General features: G+C 47.5%; 6 protein-coding genes across 6 annotated transcripts in view; 2 read left to right on the forward strand and 4 right to left on the reverse strand.

Annotated features, from left to right (window-relative positions):
• MGYG_02189 (hypothetical protein) overlaps positions 1–381 on the forward strand; it is a gene marked incomplete at both ends in the record, with an annotated part of 927 nt that extends 546 nt beyond the window's left edge. Inside the window, one exon of the mRNA XM_003174610.1 lies at positions 53–381. Within this exon, the coding sequence (XP_003174658.1) occupies positions 53–381 (329 nt within the window). The remainder of the gene's footprint in view (positions 1–52) is intronic.
• A 936-nt stretch (positions 382–1,317) lies between these two features.
• Positions 1,318–4,313, forward strand: MGYG_02190 (DNA ligase; the record flags this gene model as incomplete). Its single annotated transcript, XM_003174611.1, has 5 exons — positions 1,318–1,358; positions 1,519–2,835; positions 2,894–3,428; positions 3,478–3,708; positions 3,765–4,313. 5 exons carry the CDS (start codon positions 1,318–1,320, stop codon positions 4,311–4,313), a joined length of 2,673 nt encoding a protein of 890 aa, XP_003174659.1.
• A 443-nt stretch (positions 4,314–4,756) lies between these two features.
• MGYG_02191 (mRNA-capping enzyme subunit alpha) lies at positions 4,757–5,995 on the reverse strand (the record flags this gene model as incomplete). Its single annotated transcript, XM_003174612.1, has 1 exon — positions 4,757–5,995. One exon carries the CDS (start codon positions 5,993–5,995, stop codon positions 4,757–4,759), a length of 1,239 nt encoding a protein of 412 aa, XP_003174660.1.
• Positions 5,996–6,640: 645 nt separating this feature from the next.
• On the reverse strand, positions 6,641–8,099 carry MGYG_02192 (hypothetical protein; the record flags this gene model as incomplete). Its single annotated transcript, XM_003174613.1, has 4 exons — positions 6,641–7,101; positions 7,153–7,773; positions 7,857–7,994; positions 8,072–8,099. 4 exons carry the CDS (start codon positions 8,097–8,099, stop codon positions 6,641–6,643), a joined length of 1,248 nt encoding a protein of 415 aa, XP_003174661.1.
• Positions 8,100–8,516: 417 nt separating this feature from the next.
• On the reverse strand, positions 8,517–10,402 carry MGYG_02193 (phosphoribosylaminoimidazole carboxylase; the record flags this gene model as incomplete). The annotated part of the gene is made up of 4 exons (XM_003174614.1): positions 8,517–8,722; positions 8,780–9,719; positions 9,774–9,871; positions 9,937–10,402. 4 exons carry the CDS (start codon positions 10,400–10,402, stop codon positions 8,517–8,519), a joined length of 1,710 nt encoding a protein of 569 aa, XP_003174662.1.
• Positions 10,403–11,359: 957 nt separating this feature from the next.
• MGYG_02194 (ankyrin repeat domain-containing protein 28) lies at positions 11,360–14,556 on the reverse strand (the record flags this gene model as incomplete). The annotated part of the gene is made up of 2 exons (XM_003174615.1): positions 11,360–14,367; positions 14,430–14,556. 2 exons carry the CDS (start codon positions 14,554–14,556, stop codon positions 11,360–11,362), a joined length of 3,135 nt encoding a protein of 1,044 aa, XP_003174663.1.
• Positions 14,557–15,709: the final 1,153 nt, after the last annotated feature.

Here is a 15,709-nt window from a genome sequence, read left to right on the forward strand (position 1 = left end):
CTGCCCAGTTTACCTATTCCATCTGTTCCAATCCCATCTTGGGTTCCCACAGCTATCCCTACTGGATTGCCCACTGGCCTGCCAAACCTGCCAATACCCACGGCCATTCCCACCCTAGTCCCAACAGCCATTCCTACCTTGATTCCTACTGCCATCCCTACTCTTGTCCCAACTGCAATTCCTACTGCCATTCCTCCATGGGCCACTTCCCTTATCCCACCTATCCCAAGTCTTCCGTCCATCCCTGGCCTCCCATCCCTTCCAAGCCTTCCATCCATCCCAGGCATTCCACCTATTCCTACCCCAGCAGCTAACGAAATGTTCAACCAGGCCAAAGCCTCACCCAACTCTAGGGTCATGAGAGTAAAGCAGGAAGCTTAGTCGCACGCAGAACGAGTGGCCACAGTACACGGAGCGCAAAGTTGTCTCCAGGCTCATGGATATTTGAATATTTGACGGAATCTACTTTTACTGGAATTTGCTTTTGTTATTTCTAAGATGGAATTGAACTTTTTTTTTTTCAGGGTACTTGGAATCCAAATTATTCTAACCAAGGACTTTGTTCCCTTTCAACTCCATACATCCAATCTTGTACGGAGTTGCAACTCATTTAACATGATTCCATATCACATACTCCGTCCTTATGTCTTTTTTAATGATCGTATATTATAACTCTTAATCAAAATGCAGATCTCAAGCCAAGGATCCATCTCTTGACATAAAAATACAAACCTTCCCCCTACTAATAGAAGAAGAAGCCCTTTTCTCGTATTCGCCAGGCAGCAGGTCACGTGAATCTTAACGCGACGCGCTTGTTCTAACTTTCGCGCGTGTAATAGAAAGACCGAATATCAGCTTCGTATATAACACGGCGCAATCTCCCATATCCAACATTACCCCCGGTCCCTCGTCGGCAGGCAGCAGCTCTCCCCTGGACAGGCTAGCCAAAGGAGTCAGCCAGGCCCACACCGCGCCAGGCACCACTTGCATGGTGGTTGTCTTACAGATAAATACTGCGCGACGCCCTTGCGCCAAAATGGTATATCGACTCAGCCTCTGATATCCTCCCTCGACTTCAACCAGCAATCGCCTCTAGCACCGCCTTTACCGCTCTTCCACCTAGTTTGTCACTAGCTTATCCTATTACTCTGCCTTCTCCTACCCAGATTTATCTTTGATTCTATGAGTTTCTCAGCCTCAATTTATTCCCGACACGTTGCGCGAACAAGGCCTTTACTATTTTTCTACCGGTTTCAAAGGAATCCAATTCAGTACAGTCAAACATTATATACCAATATAACCTCCATATCTGCTATCATGGCTCAAAAATCTGGTGGCTCGAAGCAATCAACACTAGGGTATGTGAGGGACCCTCAATCAACACTTTGGTGCGTGGGTCAGTATAGCTATATGCTCTGACATGCTGCGCCTCTGTGGTTTCTTGGAGCGATACACGTACACACAGTCCCTTATTACAATTTCGCATAGCTAATATCAGTGACGATTTTGCGCCTGCAGGAAATTCTTCGGCTCCAACAGCAACCCGGCGCCAAAAAAGCAATCAACCCTCGCGTTTTCATCAAGGGCAAGTGGTAGCTCTAAGAACGACGAGACTAAAGATGGAGATGAAGAATCTGTGGACCAGGCTCCCCAAACACCTCGGAAGCAGGTTGGCCGTGCCGGAAGCAAGCGCACTCCACCTCCAATTGACGACGGGGACGTAGATGGAGAAATATTGTCTGGTGGTGAGAAAAGTGAGTCGGTTTCTCCTGTGACTAGCAGACAGAAACGAAAGGAGACAGCAGCAGCCAGAGACGGTGAGGAGTCGGATGAACAACCTGTTACAAAGCGTCGGAGGAGATCGCCAAAGTCCAGCCCCAAAAAGAGGAGCCCTGGTAATGGTGGCCGTAGTAAGGCGGCTGCTAAAGATAGCCCATCGCCGAAGAAGCTCAAATCAGAGCCTGAACCAGAGTTATCCTCCGCCGAAGAGAATTCAGCGTCAGATATTGAGGAAGATGATGTAGACGAACAACCTGCCAAAGTCCAGCAGAAAAAGAAGGCTGCGGCGAAACAACGGAAACAAGTCCAGAGTACTCTCACGTCCAAGCCTAAAGATCTATACCCTGATTGGAAAGCTGGAGACCCCGTTCCCTATGCGGCGCTTTGCACCACCTTCTCACAAATCGAGTTGACTACAAAACGCCTTATCATATTATCCCATTGCGCACTTTTCTTGCGCCAAGTACTGCGTCTTACCCCAGATGATCTACTTTCCACCGTCCAGTTGATGATAAACAAACTAGCGGCAGATTATGCCGGAATTGAACTCGGAATTGGAGAGTCTCTAATCATGAAATCTATTGGTGAATCAACTGGACGCAGTCTTGCAGTCATCAAGGCAGATCAAAATGAAATCGGAGACCTAGGACTTGTTGCTGCAAAGAGTCGATCAAACCAGCCCACCATGTTTAAGCCTAAAGCATTAACTGTGCGAGGTGTGCATGAGGGACTTCTGGCCATTGCAAAGACACATGGTACGGGGTCTCAGGATAAAAAGATTGCTGGTATTAAAAAACTACTCTCTGCTGCTGATGCCGACAAGACTGGGAAGGGAGCCAAAGCAATTGATATCACAAAAGACAGGGGTGGTGCCAGCGAGGCTAAGTTCATCGTACGATTCCTGGAAGGTAAACTTCGGCTTGGACTGGCTGAGAGAACTGTGCTCGTTGCTTTGGCCCATGCAATGGTAGCACACGAGGCTGAGATTAATGGTGGAAAGGCTCCAAGTACGGATCAACTTGCCAAGGGAGAAGATATTCTCAAAAGTGTCTACAGGTACGCTTAAATTTCCATGTAAGGTCAGTGCGATATACAAGCTAACGCTTCGCTATAGTGAACTCCCATCATATGAAGTGATCATTCCTGCTATGCTTAAACATGGCATATTCAATCTGCCAGACAACTGCAAATTGCAACCTGGTGTCCCACTGAAACCCATGCTTGCGAAACCTACCAAAGCCATCAGTGAAGTGCTTGACCGGTTTGAAGGGAAGCATTTCACCTGCGAGTACAAATATGACGGTGAGAGAGCACAGATACACTATATCTCTCGGGACACCATCAAGGACTACCCAGCCGCCTCTACGACTCTTCAAAAGGATGGCGAAGGCCTTTGTGCTATTTTCTCTCGAAATTCTGAAGACTTGTCAAAGAAGTATCCGGATATCCTCGAGAAACTGGAAACATGGGTTAAACCCGGCACTCATAGTTTCGTTGTGGACTGTGAAACAGTAGCTTGGGATACTGTTAACAAAAAAGTTCTCCCCTTCCAGCAACTCATGACTAGAAAGAGGAAGGATGTGAAATCGGAAGATATCAAGGTTAAAGTCTGCGTCTTTGCGTTTGACTTGCTCTTCTTGAATGGAGAGGTGAGTTGCTTTCATACCTTACGGATGGGTTGATACTGACCATATATAGCCTACTGTCAAAAAGACACTCAGGGAACGACGTGCCCTCTTACATGGCGCATTTGTACCAACTGAGGGAGAGTTTGCTTTCGCTCAACACGGAAACACTAGTGATTTGGAGGAAATCCAGACCATGCTTGACGAGAGTGTGAAAGCTTCTTGTGAGGGTCTCATGGTAAAAATGCTGGATACGGAAGACAGTGGCTATGAACCGAGCAAGAGAAGTAGAAACTGGCTTAAAGTAAGTTATCTAACATCTATAGCTTCAGACGCCTAGCTGACGTATTTGATCAATAGGTCAAAAAGGACTATCTTGCTGGAATAGGTGATTCCCTCGACCTTGTCGTGCTCGGCGCATATTTTGGTCGCGGCAAACGTACCTCAGTGTACGGTGCTTTCTTGCTTGCTGCATACAACCCCAAGACGCAAAACTACGAAACAATCTGCAACATTGGCACAGGTTTCTCTGAAGCTTTGCTTGAGGAACTTCACGAAACCCTCAGCCCACTTGTTATTGACAAACCAAAGCCATTCTACTCTCATTCGACAGTTCCCAAGGACCAGCCAGACGTCTGGTTCGAGCCTAAGTTTGTCTGGGAGGTCAAGGCTGCTGACCTCACTCTCAGCCCTAGATATAGTGCTGCCAGTGACGAAGTGATGGGCAGCACCGGCGGTTCTACCGCCAAGGGTATCTCCCTTCGTTTCCCACGATACATCAAGGCGCGAGAAGATAAAAAGCCTGATCAAGCCACTACTACAAAGGCCGTTGCGGAAATGTATCGAAAACAGGAGAGTGTCGCATCTAACACGGCCAAGGGAGCCGTAGATGACGATTTTGAATATTGAAGCTAATCCAGTATTTAGAATACCTAAATCATGTTATTGTCTCGTTCTGCCTTCATTTGCTGCCTAGCTAAGCATGTGTAGGCAAAGCGTCAAAGGGAATAAGATAGAAACGATTATGAAATTTGACACCCTCTCCTCCCCCGTATTTTCCCAGCGTACAACACCTAAAATGATTGTGAACCAAAAGTAGAACCAGGCGTATATAGACAACCTGGTTTCGTGTACAGGATATTGAAGGTAACAATAAGTAAAAAGAACCGCGCCGTAACAGACTTATTTATACAAGTTCTAAGAAACCATGTGAGAAAACCACCACGCCTGGAATATCTTGACAAGCAAAGATTGCAAGATACAGACAGCCAGGAGAGCTCCGAGAAAAGAGATTCGTAAACACAGAACCCAAGGGTAAAAGAAGACGCCAGTAGGGAGGATATTGTATTGTATTACTCGCCGTATTTCCTCTTCGCTCCGGCTCCGTTGGAAATGCCGTTATGCACCCCCCTCCGTCTGGCGGCCTCTTCATCTGCAGCCATAGCCTGTCTCCTCTTCCACGCTGCTTTGATAGCCGGCGCAGAGCTGATGAGCTCTGCCTCGCTTACCCGATCCTGGATACTTTGAAGCACTTTCTCTACGGTCGAGATATGATTTGCATCAGACTTGTCGTCTCTAAACCGCATATATCTCCATCTACCTTGTTCGTCCTGTGTGCATTCAACGATGGTATCGTCCAAGGGCTTTTGCAATGCTTTCATACCCTCCCATTCCGCTTCGGTGATATGCATGAAACCAAAATGGCGGTATTCCCCTCTGTTATGCAGTACAAAGAGGTGGCAGGTCGGTAGAGCGTCGTAGTCCGGATACGCGTCGGTGATACCATCTGCCTCGTCCTCTGAGTCCGGCTCTAGGGAAGGGAACTCCAACCTTAGACGGAAATCAATACTGTTTTCCTCTGGGGGCTTCCATTTCAGCGTATGCTCGTCCGTTCCGATCTTGTACGGCGTACTGCGGCATGTAAAGATCAAGCCATCGTTGCCATGTATCTTTTTGACTTTTGGAATGATCTCTCGAAACATCATTTCAATACCGTAGCTGAACTGCGTTGACTTGTCCTCCACGGCAAAGACCCGGTGTTTCTTCTCTTCGGGGAATTTCTTGTACATGGCGTTATACGGCTTGAGCACTTTTTCCTTGAAATATGCCAGCCTCTTGTCTAGAGTACGGTGCATCAGGCTCGTGCCGTCCAGCACCAAACAGTCGAATACCAGGTACTTCAGCTGCTCTGTACCGTCCTCGTACGTGTCGTTGACCAGCTCGCCGTCCACCAGCGTGTCCACATGGAAGCTCTGGAAGGTATCGTCGTCCGGCATGGGGAAATGTAGGCCTGGTATGAACCTGTACTCATTCTTGCGATTGATCAGGTAGTGAATCTCCGGCGTATCCGAGTCTGGATCTCCTCGCGCAAAGTACATCAGACATCGTATGCCGTCCGTCTTCTCGCATACGTAGTAGTCCTTCTCCTGGAGCTCGCGGATATGATGGGATGCGAAACTGACGGGCTGCGCGCCGGGGAAAGATAGCGACGAACGGCCCAGCAGATGAGCCACTTCGCGCCGGAACTGGTCTGCCAGGTGCGGCTCTGCTTTTATCCCGATCGCATCGATGTCAGGAACTGAATTCCCCATGGTCTCTGGGGCAAAGGAATGCTGCGCGGGCGAGGATCGAAGGGAGGATTTTGAGGCCACCGTCTCGCGACGTGGCGTCGAGAGGTGTAGTTCACGGGCACGCTGGACGGTATGGCTGCTCTTATGCTGCTTTTAGGAAGACGAGAAGCTTTACTGAGGCTGTAGGGTGCAGGGAGGTCTGCCTTTGCGGCGGTTCGAGGGCGTCTGTCCTGTCTGTTTGGAGGTGTGGAAGAAAAGATGTTGGTGATAGTTGAAGGAGCTTGGAAGAAAGATGGCGCAGGCAGCAAAGCTCGTTTTCTTATCTACGCCGGAGTCGCTTTTTTTCTTCTGCTTCTCTACCAGCAGGACGAACAGTATTAAAACAGCTATAGACATGATCGATGGTATACAGAGTGTTGTTATATTATTGCTAACGAGAGTAGTATTCAGCTATATTGCGTTCATGAATATTCGTACATCGAGCGTCTCTGCGGGTATCATAAAAGCCTTCGTCCAAAACACAAACATGTACACCAAAGTCCCAAAAAAGATGAAACGAATCCCGTCGCTGTCCGAAGCGCTCCCAGTGATGATGATATACCAAGCCGATGCAGTCCTAACGCCGGGTTGAAAGAAGAGAAAGTGAAGAATATATCCTAAAGATGGTCAAGATGCCGTGACAGGTTTGGCCGAGACGGCTGTTACCGCTGCTCCTGCTGCTGCTGCTGACTGGGCCGTCCGGTTTTGAGCTGCTTGCTGCGAGAGGGAAGACTTCCTCGAGCCGTCCTGGGGCTGTTGTATAGAGCTATCTGCCGGGTTACCGACGCTAGAGGACGGAAAGGGAGGTGACTCTGAGCGTGAGAATATGCTGCGGCCGGAGAAGATGGAGTCTCCAGAGAACAGTCCTCCTCCTACGCCGCCGCCACCACCAAGAGCTTGGGAGAACATCTCCTTCATCCGTATCAGATGGTATTTGCGCTGGGTGGACATGAGCGGGTGAGTGACCAGCGGCTGAGGACGAGATCGAGCCAGTCCAGCCATAACTGCATCTTTCTCCTCGTCCGAGTCGATGGGGCCGTTGCCGTCGATGTCGTCGTGGATAGGAGCGTTTGCGTCAATAGCAGCTTCTATAAGGCAGTTAGCATCATGCAATAGAGATACAAGTACACGAAACATACTCTGCTGGCGAGCCTGGTTCTTCTTCTGATACGCCTGCAGCAGCATGTCATACGGGAGAGACCGTCCAGGAACAGCTCTCTTCGCACCCATAGAATGGCTCTTGCAGGTCAGGGATCTCGCACACTGAGCGCCGTTCGGAAGTATAACACCGCACTGTTTCTCAACGTCCACCGGCCCCTTGGGCTTCGGCACCTTGGGTTTCGGCTCGTCCTTCTTTTTCTTCTTCTTCGGCTCCTTGTCTTCATCTGCGTCAACTTTCCGCTTCTTCCCCTTCTTCGCATCGTCTCCGGCGCTCTTCTTCGCGCTCTTCTGTCCCTTCATGGCAACGACTTCTCCCTCGGCGTCTTCAGTACCCTCTTTATCCACGGGCTTGTCTTTGGTCAGCTTTGCTTCTCGAGCCTCTTTCTTCTTCCGAGCCTTCTCCTGCTTTGCCTTCAGACATGCACGTATATGTTCTGCCGCAGCCTGCTTAAGGGCTGGTTTCTTGCAGTGCTTGCATATCACGGTCTCGAGCTTGGTTTCTCTTGGTTTGCCGGTAGGAAAGGCTGCCATCGTCTGCGCGTCCATCTCGGGTAGGATAGGCGACGACGAGCCTCGGGTGTCTTGATCGTCTTTGGAGTCTAGTAGTAGATATTAGCAAGGGTCCTTACTTAGTCTGAAGTGAAGAGTAAGTGATATCAAGATCACGGTGATGTACACATACTCTGCTCTGCCAGGCCATTCAGCAGCTTTGCGGCGGCCTTCTTCACCTTGACTTTGCCGGACTTGAAATCCTTCTCCTTAAACTTGTATCCAGAGGCATCGACGAAGCTGGGATCGGTGCTCGCAGGCAGGTTCAGCACTGTATCGTCAACTGTTAGTCTTGTATCCTTCTCCCATGTAACCTCCGCGATGACGCAGTTGGCGATGAGCCCATACCTTTCGTTCCAGCGCCATTTGCAGCCATCATGCGTGACAAACTCGCAGAAGCCCAACAGCTTCCGTTGACTATCTCGTTTGTCCTTATTTCTCTTATAACAAACCCGATAGAAGTCTCGTTTCCTTTTCCTTTCTTCTTCTTGTGGCTTTTGCTGTGTCGATTCTGTTTCTTCCTCGATCTTTGGGTTGGAAAAGGCCGATTGCGTCACGTGAATACGTATGTTTTGTTATTTTGCAGGACATATAATGGGCTTACAAGGCGAAAGAAGAGGTAGAAGATGTTAAAAGATCGTTAGATAGACGGTTACATAGATAGTGTTGTACTGGAATCTAAGTGGCATATCGTTACGAGAGCGTTGGTGGTGATAGTTCATTGAGATTTTGTTCGTAACATGAGCTATATATCAGCGTCTATTCATTTTCATAGTTAGTCGTTTAAGCCAGTTTATTTCTTTTCCATCTGATCAAAGTACTTTTCCCATCCGATCTCTCTCATCTTAACCCCCTTGACGTCGAGGTTCTCGGTCTTCGCTGTCTTTGCATACTCCTCGACTTTCTGGCGCAGGGCCGGGTTGAAAGCACCCAGTATCCTCACAGCAAGGAGAGCAGCGTTTATGCTGTTGTTGATTCCGACCGTGGCAACAGGGACACCTAATACAAGTCAGAAGTCAATAATTATTACATTATGGTAGGGAATAAGGGACGTACCTCTGGGCATCTGTACGATGCTGTAAAGGCTGTCCACACCATCTAGAGCACTTCCCTTGACGGGAACACCAATGACAGGAAGAGATGTATGGGCAGCAGCCATTCCGGGAAGATGGGCAGCACCGCCAGCAGCAGCAATGATGACCTTTATGCCTCGAGACGCTGCCGAAGCCGCATACTCTGCCATGTACTCAGGGGTACGGTGAGCAGAGGTGATGTCGACCTCCGGTACGATGCCAAAGTACTCCTGCAGCAGCTTCAATCCAGGAACAAGGGTCTTCAAATCACTGTCAGATCCCATTATGACACCCACTGTCGGTTGAGGCTTTGGTGTGGCCAAAGGAGCTACAGAGGCTGCCGATTTGCCGTTGACGTATTCAACCAACGGCTGTATGGTAGCCTCAGCTTCATGCATCGTCGAGGCTGTCACAGTGACATGGCCCATCTTGCGTCCTGGTCTGGCATTTCCCTTGCTATACAGATGGATGCTGGCGTTCGGTATCGACAGAGCCTGCCGTGCGATATCTAGGTGTGAGTCCGGAGCAGACCCGCCTAGGATGTTAAGCATAACAGATGGTTGTCGTAGCTGCAGGCTCTGTGGTGGGATAGGCAGGTCGAGGATCGCTCGTAGATGGGTATCAAACTGCGACAGGCCGCATCCTTCAATAGTGTAGTGTCCTGAATTGTGAATCCGGCTGGCCAGTTCGCAGAGTAGTAGCGTGTCATCCTCCAAGAGGAACATCTCGACTCCGAAGACTCCCTTGCCCTCGAACGCAGCAACGGCATTTCTCGCTAGTTCTTGAGCTTTTTCATTGATTTGCTCTGAGACACCTCGTGCTGGTGCATAGACAAGCTTGCATATCGAGTGTTCCTGGACAGTCTCGACGGTGGGATAGGAAAGAACAGTGTCTTTTGTCTTGACCACAATAACAGCCAGTTCCTACACACAGATTTAGCTCGTCTCGCGAAAGATATCAAGATAGTTTAAGCCTACCATCCTGAAATTGGCCCATTTCTCTGCATAAAGGGGTCTGCCTTTCAAAGCCTCCAAAGCAGGAGATATGTCGGCCTCACCCTTTACCGTATGATTACCTAGGCACAACAAGTCAGCAAACTTGTAGCAAGAGCAACAGTTAAATAGATAAGAACCAACGTACCTCGCCCATCATAAGCACCAGTCTTCGACTTCAGCATGAACGGATATCCAAACTCCTGTCCGATCTTAGCCAGCTCCTCAGGACGATTCTCCCGGATCTCCCGATACTCTGCCTGGGGAATCTTAAACTTGGCCAAGTGCTCCTTTTGTGCATATTTATCCTGGATGATCCTAATGCTCTTCCAGCTGGGCTCGACCTGGACCAGAGACTGTACCTCCTCCAACGCAAAGGTATCGACATGTTCGATCTCGGCAGTCAGGACGTCACTGACCTCTGCCAGCTTACGGACAGCCTCACGATTCATGAACGAGCCTGTTACATGGGTATCGCGTGCACTGATCTGCTTTGCCGGCGCTGCCTCCGCGTCGAGGATGTTCATCTGGATGTTCAGGCGGTTTGCAGACTCCATTAGCATACGGCCGAGCTGGCCGCCGCCGAGGACGCCGACTCTCGCAGCGTGCACCATTATTGTTTATGTTTTATGTTTATGTTTATGGGAGACTCGAACCACCGAAAGCGAAGAGTAAAATACCTTGGGCAGTCGAAGGTGATGCCATCAATCGACACCTGCTGGTGAATCAAACTCCCTCTTCAGGTGGTGATTTCCGAGTCACACACAAGTTGATATCAAACGAGTAAATTTTGTTAGTTAAGAGAAGTTAAGTTACGTAACGAAGTATTAGACCAGCAAACTAGGACTTGGCGCCGTTAAACCAAATATTGTAAGGAATCCTTTGGATCGTACGGCGGAGGTTGCTGAGTAGCTTGACTTGGCGAACGTTATATCGAACTATCTCATTTACAATGGAGATTGCACTTTTCAGACGTATGTATTTCAATCTACAGAACTGCTAAATACATGGAGTTTTGATCTTTTTATAGCTGAGATTCTCATACAGTGCCGAATCTCATCTCCGTGAAATCTCTGTCTTGCCACTAACAGTTTGGCGAACACGAAAGTGTCTTCTCCACGCCGATGGCGATGTCGCGTTATATGTTCGCCGAAACTGATGACTAATAGAGTCACGTGCATCTTGGCGATTCAAACTCTCTTATCATAACAAATATTATATAACATATATTAGATTAGTCATCCTCCGACCCGCACTTTCTTGACATGGGGTAGATAGGCCTTTTTGTCTTATGTCTCATGGTCCATGTTCCATCAATAGATCTGACACCAGTTTGGCAAGCAGGACGCCTTTTAAGTCTCTGTCAGCGCAACAGTGAAGCCGAGTAAACAGACAGTCAGTAAAACACTAATTAAACTCGCATAAAGGTACTGTACATGATCCCTGAAGAATATCAAACTTAGAAGACGATAGGAAGAAAAGGAGAAACCCGCCACCCCCAAGCCTAAGACTATGTATGCCTTATGCACCAGATCAAAGCTCTCAGGTAAGCTGACTTCCTAGATGTAAGCTCAGGTTAAGTCTAGAGAGCCAATGTCGCGCATCAGATGGACCAGATCCGTTCGCCCTTCTTCGATAGCCACCTCGAGTGGAGTGTCACCGAAGTTATTTTCCACATTGATATCAACCTTTCCAGTATCAAGAAACAGCTTAGCTATACCATAGTACTCGCGAAAAATAGCAGTATGGAAGGCAGTGTTGCCATTATCATCCTTGATATTAATATGAGCCTTGCCAGTTTCGAGCAGTAGCTTAACAACGGCCTCTTCTCGAAGGGAAGTAGCATAGTGAAGAGCTGTCTCGCCATCATTATCCTGTATATTGACGTCAATCTTGCCGGTTTCTAGAAGTAGTTTTACTATAGCTTCTATTTGATAGATAGTTGCTCCCTCTGGTTCACGGTCAATGGCATAGTGGAGAGCCGTCGAGCCGAAATCATCCCGTGCGTTGATATTAACCTTGCCGGTATCAAGAAGTAGCTTGACTATAGCCTCTGTTGAATAACTAGTAGCACGGTGAAGAGCTGTTATGCCGCCATAACCCTGCATATTGATATCAACCTTTCCAGTATCAAGCAACAGCTTAACTATACTCCAGGACTTGATAATAATAGCAGTATAGAAAGCAGTGTTGCCATCGTTATCCTTAATATTAACATTAGCCTTTCCAGTTTCGAGTAGTACTTTAACAACGGCCTCTTCCTGACGAAAAGTAGCATTATAAAGAGCTGTATTGCCGTGATTATCCTGTGCATTAATATCAGCCTTGCCAGTATCAAGAAGTAGCTTGACTATGGCCGCTGCTGAACGGCTGGTAGCACAGTGATGAGCTGTCCTGCTAAATTTATCCCGTGCATTGGTATTAACCTTGCTAGTATCAAGTACCTTGACTGGAGACTTTGTTGATTGGCCGGTAGCATAGTGAAGAGCTGTTTGGTTATCCATATCCTGTGCATTGATATTGACCTTGCCAGTTTCTAGAAGTAGCTTGACAATATCTCCACGGCCCTTCCGAGCAGCCTCGCATAGTGGCGGCGGTTTACCGTTGTTGACATCAATTTTGCGTTGATTGAGAAGGAGTTTGACTGTAGCCGCATGCCCCCTCGAAATGGCGTGCCAAAGTGGGGTCTGTCCACCCATATCTGCTGTATTGATATCATCCTTGCACGGGTTAGGTAGTTTCTTGCGCATAAGCCATCTGACCGGGCGTAGGTGTAGGTAGGTATGATCTTCGACATCAAACTTGCCCGTGCTAAGGAGCAGCTCAACAATAGTATCATCCCCCGAAGCGGCAGCAAGATGAAGCGGCGTACGACCGTCGCCATCTGTCGCAGTGATATCAACGCTCTCCTCGTCTGCCCTTTTCAGAATCGCCCGGCAGGGGCCAATAATACGATTTTCTGCCATTAAATGTAACAGAGTACTATGGCCCTGATAGCTTTCCAGGGTTCGATCCAGAACCCAGTGATAATGTGCCCATGTTCGAACAATACCCTCCGATGGCCAGTTGAAATAGTCTAACAGGTCATCTTGAGGCACCCCTTGTGCATCACTTTTTTGTACGTGTGATATCCACGAGCACGTATACTCTAGTAGGGGAAACCTAGACGCTAATATAAACCTGTCGGTTAGTGAATAACTAAATCTAGATTTGCCGACTGTCGACTGAGCAACCTCTTCCATGGATAAGTAGCGTATGCAGGTTCTGGATATTTGATAGTGTGCACGTCCTATTGCATTATCCCTACCCCCAGGGATCCGGCTGCAGTCAAGAAGCGATAGACCCTTTTCAACTAAAAAGTCTTTGGCTGACTGGTGGATAAACTGTACGATTGGTCCCGTAGATAACTGTATAACCTCGGTAATCCCACAGCTATAAGTTTTAACCCTCCCCTCTATTACTTGATTTTTGGATGTATAATAGGTCGTATTCTTACATACCTTTAATGACCGATATGGACTCTTTATATCAGCATCTACGGCCATAGCCCATCGCAATTCGTCTAGAGACAGGGGCCGCTTAGCAAAGCAAATCCATTGGAGCAGCTTTAGGGAACCTGGGTTCCCCTTCACTTTCTCAATAAGTTTTGCGTATAAGTCGTATAGATCTTGAGAGGTATTCATAATCTCTTCGACTATCGCTTCCGTAGGCTCATAAGGCTCAAGTTCTAGAACTCTTACCACAACGAGACGAGCCCACATAAAAATTCCACGGGCGCGCTCCGTGATCTTTTCCGCAACGGCCTTCTTCTCAGCAATCGAAAGCATAGATGCGATGGAAAGCCTAGACGTCACATAGGTAGAAATATCTCTTCCATTGTGGCTCTCCACAGAAATTTCCGATTCGACATCCAGGTCAGATATTTGGTTTTGGAACGAGTGTTGACGGGAAGTGAAGCATACGCGACATGGTAAACTAGTGGGTGGTAGTTGTTGGAATCCGAGCTTCAACTTCTGTATAAACATAGCCATGTCTGGTTCAGTACATTCGTCCAGCGCATCGACAAATAGCCAGATTGGGCGGATTTTTAAAATATCCCGAAGGGAAGACTCAAACAAGGCGTGCAGCTCCTTTTGATACCAGTGCCACATTACACCGTGTTCCCCCTTATTTTCCCGTTCCTCAAACGCAGTAAGAAGTTCACCCATAGCATCGGGAGCCTTGCAGAGGAGCTGATAAAGGAGTGACTGGAAGAAGCCAAGTGGCGTCTTCTGTTCGGTATTACCGCGGTCATAGAAGAAGAATGAGAGAAAGATAGGATTGCTTTCTCCAATATTGGGTGTCTTCTCGGCATTTTTAAGAGCGTATTGTAGTAAGGTCGATTTTCCAGAGCCAGGCTTGCCCTTGATCCAGAGTAAACTCCGATCTCGGGAAGCCCAGTTCTTGTACTTCTTATGTTGAATCAGCCACTCGCAGGTACCCTCCGCAGCGTCCTCCATGCTATTAAGCCGATCATCTATTCCTGAAAAGCGCAAAGATTCGAGGCATCTTTCCTGTAAAGCCTTCGGCGGTTTAATATCTTTAGATATTCGCCATGTCGTTAGGAACCATATTAAAATTATCAATAATGCTCATCCTTACCATGATAGTTATTGACGGTTGTGTTAGAGCCTGTATAGTTGTACTGGGTGCCGCCTGGAGTGTTGAATTGATCTCCAAGGCCCTTATTCTCGTAGGTATCTCCCCTAGACGACTGGGGTCTCGCCATTGTCTCGGTTGTCAAAAAGAGAACTTTCAGTAGTAAGTGTGAATGTGGTATTATATATTAGAAAAGAAAGAAATCCAGTCGCTGTCTCGGTTGAAGATGGGTATATATGCGAGCAGATGTGTAGCCACCAATCATGCATGAACGACGGAGAGCAAGGCTGAAAAGATTATGGGCGGCTAGCTGGGTATCGCCAATTAGGCTTGTCGAAAGCGTTACTTTATCATGAAATATACTTACAAGAGGTTTCAAACGAGGTTACCATCATCGCCTGATCAAAAAGTAAGAATAGCACGTATGAAGGTCCCTGGTACAAAACACAAACGGCGTCTAAATATGTCATACATCAAACATAAGTGGTTGTTGCTCTTTGCCAGCAATGCGCTGACCGGGATAATACAATGCATGCTCTTGACGTGTAGAAAATCTCGAAGATGATTTGACATCTTCTCTAAGCGACTCATAAACCAGCTAATACCAGGTCTATAAGACTTGGATGTACTCTGTATGTAGATGTTAGTTTGGTGCGGCAGACTAAATTAGCCATGAGGTCAAAATTCGTTCTTAACTTGTACGATCTAATGCAACGTAGCCAATAGTAATAATGCTATTGAAAATAACACTTTAATAAATGGGCGATATTTTACACATATTACCTAAGCACCTATTCCCTTAGGGGCACCCTCTTTTCTCTCTCTAAGCCTATAGCCTAACTTCTCCTTTTCCTCTCCCCTACACTCTGTTTTATACTTTTTTTACACTCTCTTTACTTCTCACTACTCTATAATGGACAGAGAAAAGTAGCTTAGTAAATAAAGGCGTGATTATTAGCTAACAATATAGTCTTATTCCTCTTAGTAATAAAGTTATTTCAGCTTCCCGACGTGCTTATATGTAGTCAATGTGGTAGAACAATATTTTTAAGCCCATGGTTCATTTAGTCCGCCGTATTCTATCGGATTGGTCCTTTTAACGATCTAGTGGTCATCTGCAGCCAAAGATAGCCAACTTTAACCTCGACCTTCTATACCTATCGTTTCATGGCATGGTTAGACTGCGACGCCGCGGAGATGCGACTGACGAGTGAGATTCCTCCTTTGTATGAAGCGCCGACGAGGCTGGAGCCTTCCATGGGCTTGCATGATGGCCTTTCCAT

This window comes from Nannizzia gypsea, genomic scaffold, assembly GCF_000150975.2.
Source record: "Nannizzia gypsea CBS 118893 supercont1.2 genomic scaffold, whole genome shotgun sequence".
Taxonomy (NCBI): Eukaryota; Fungi; Ascomycota; class Eurotiomycetes; order Onygenales; family Arthrodermataceae; genus Nannizzia; species Nannizzia gypsea.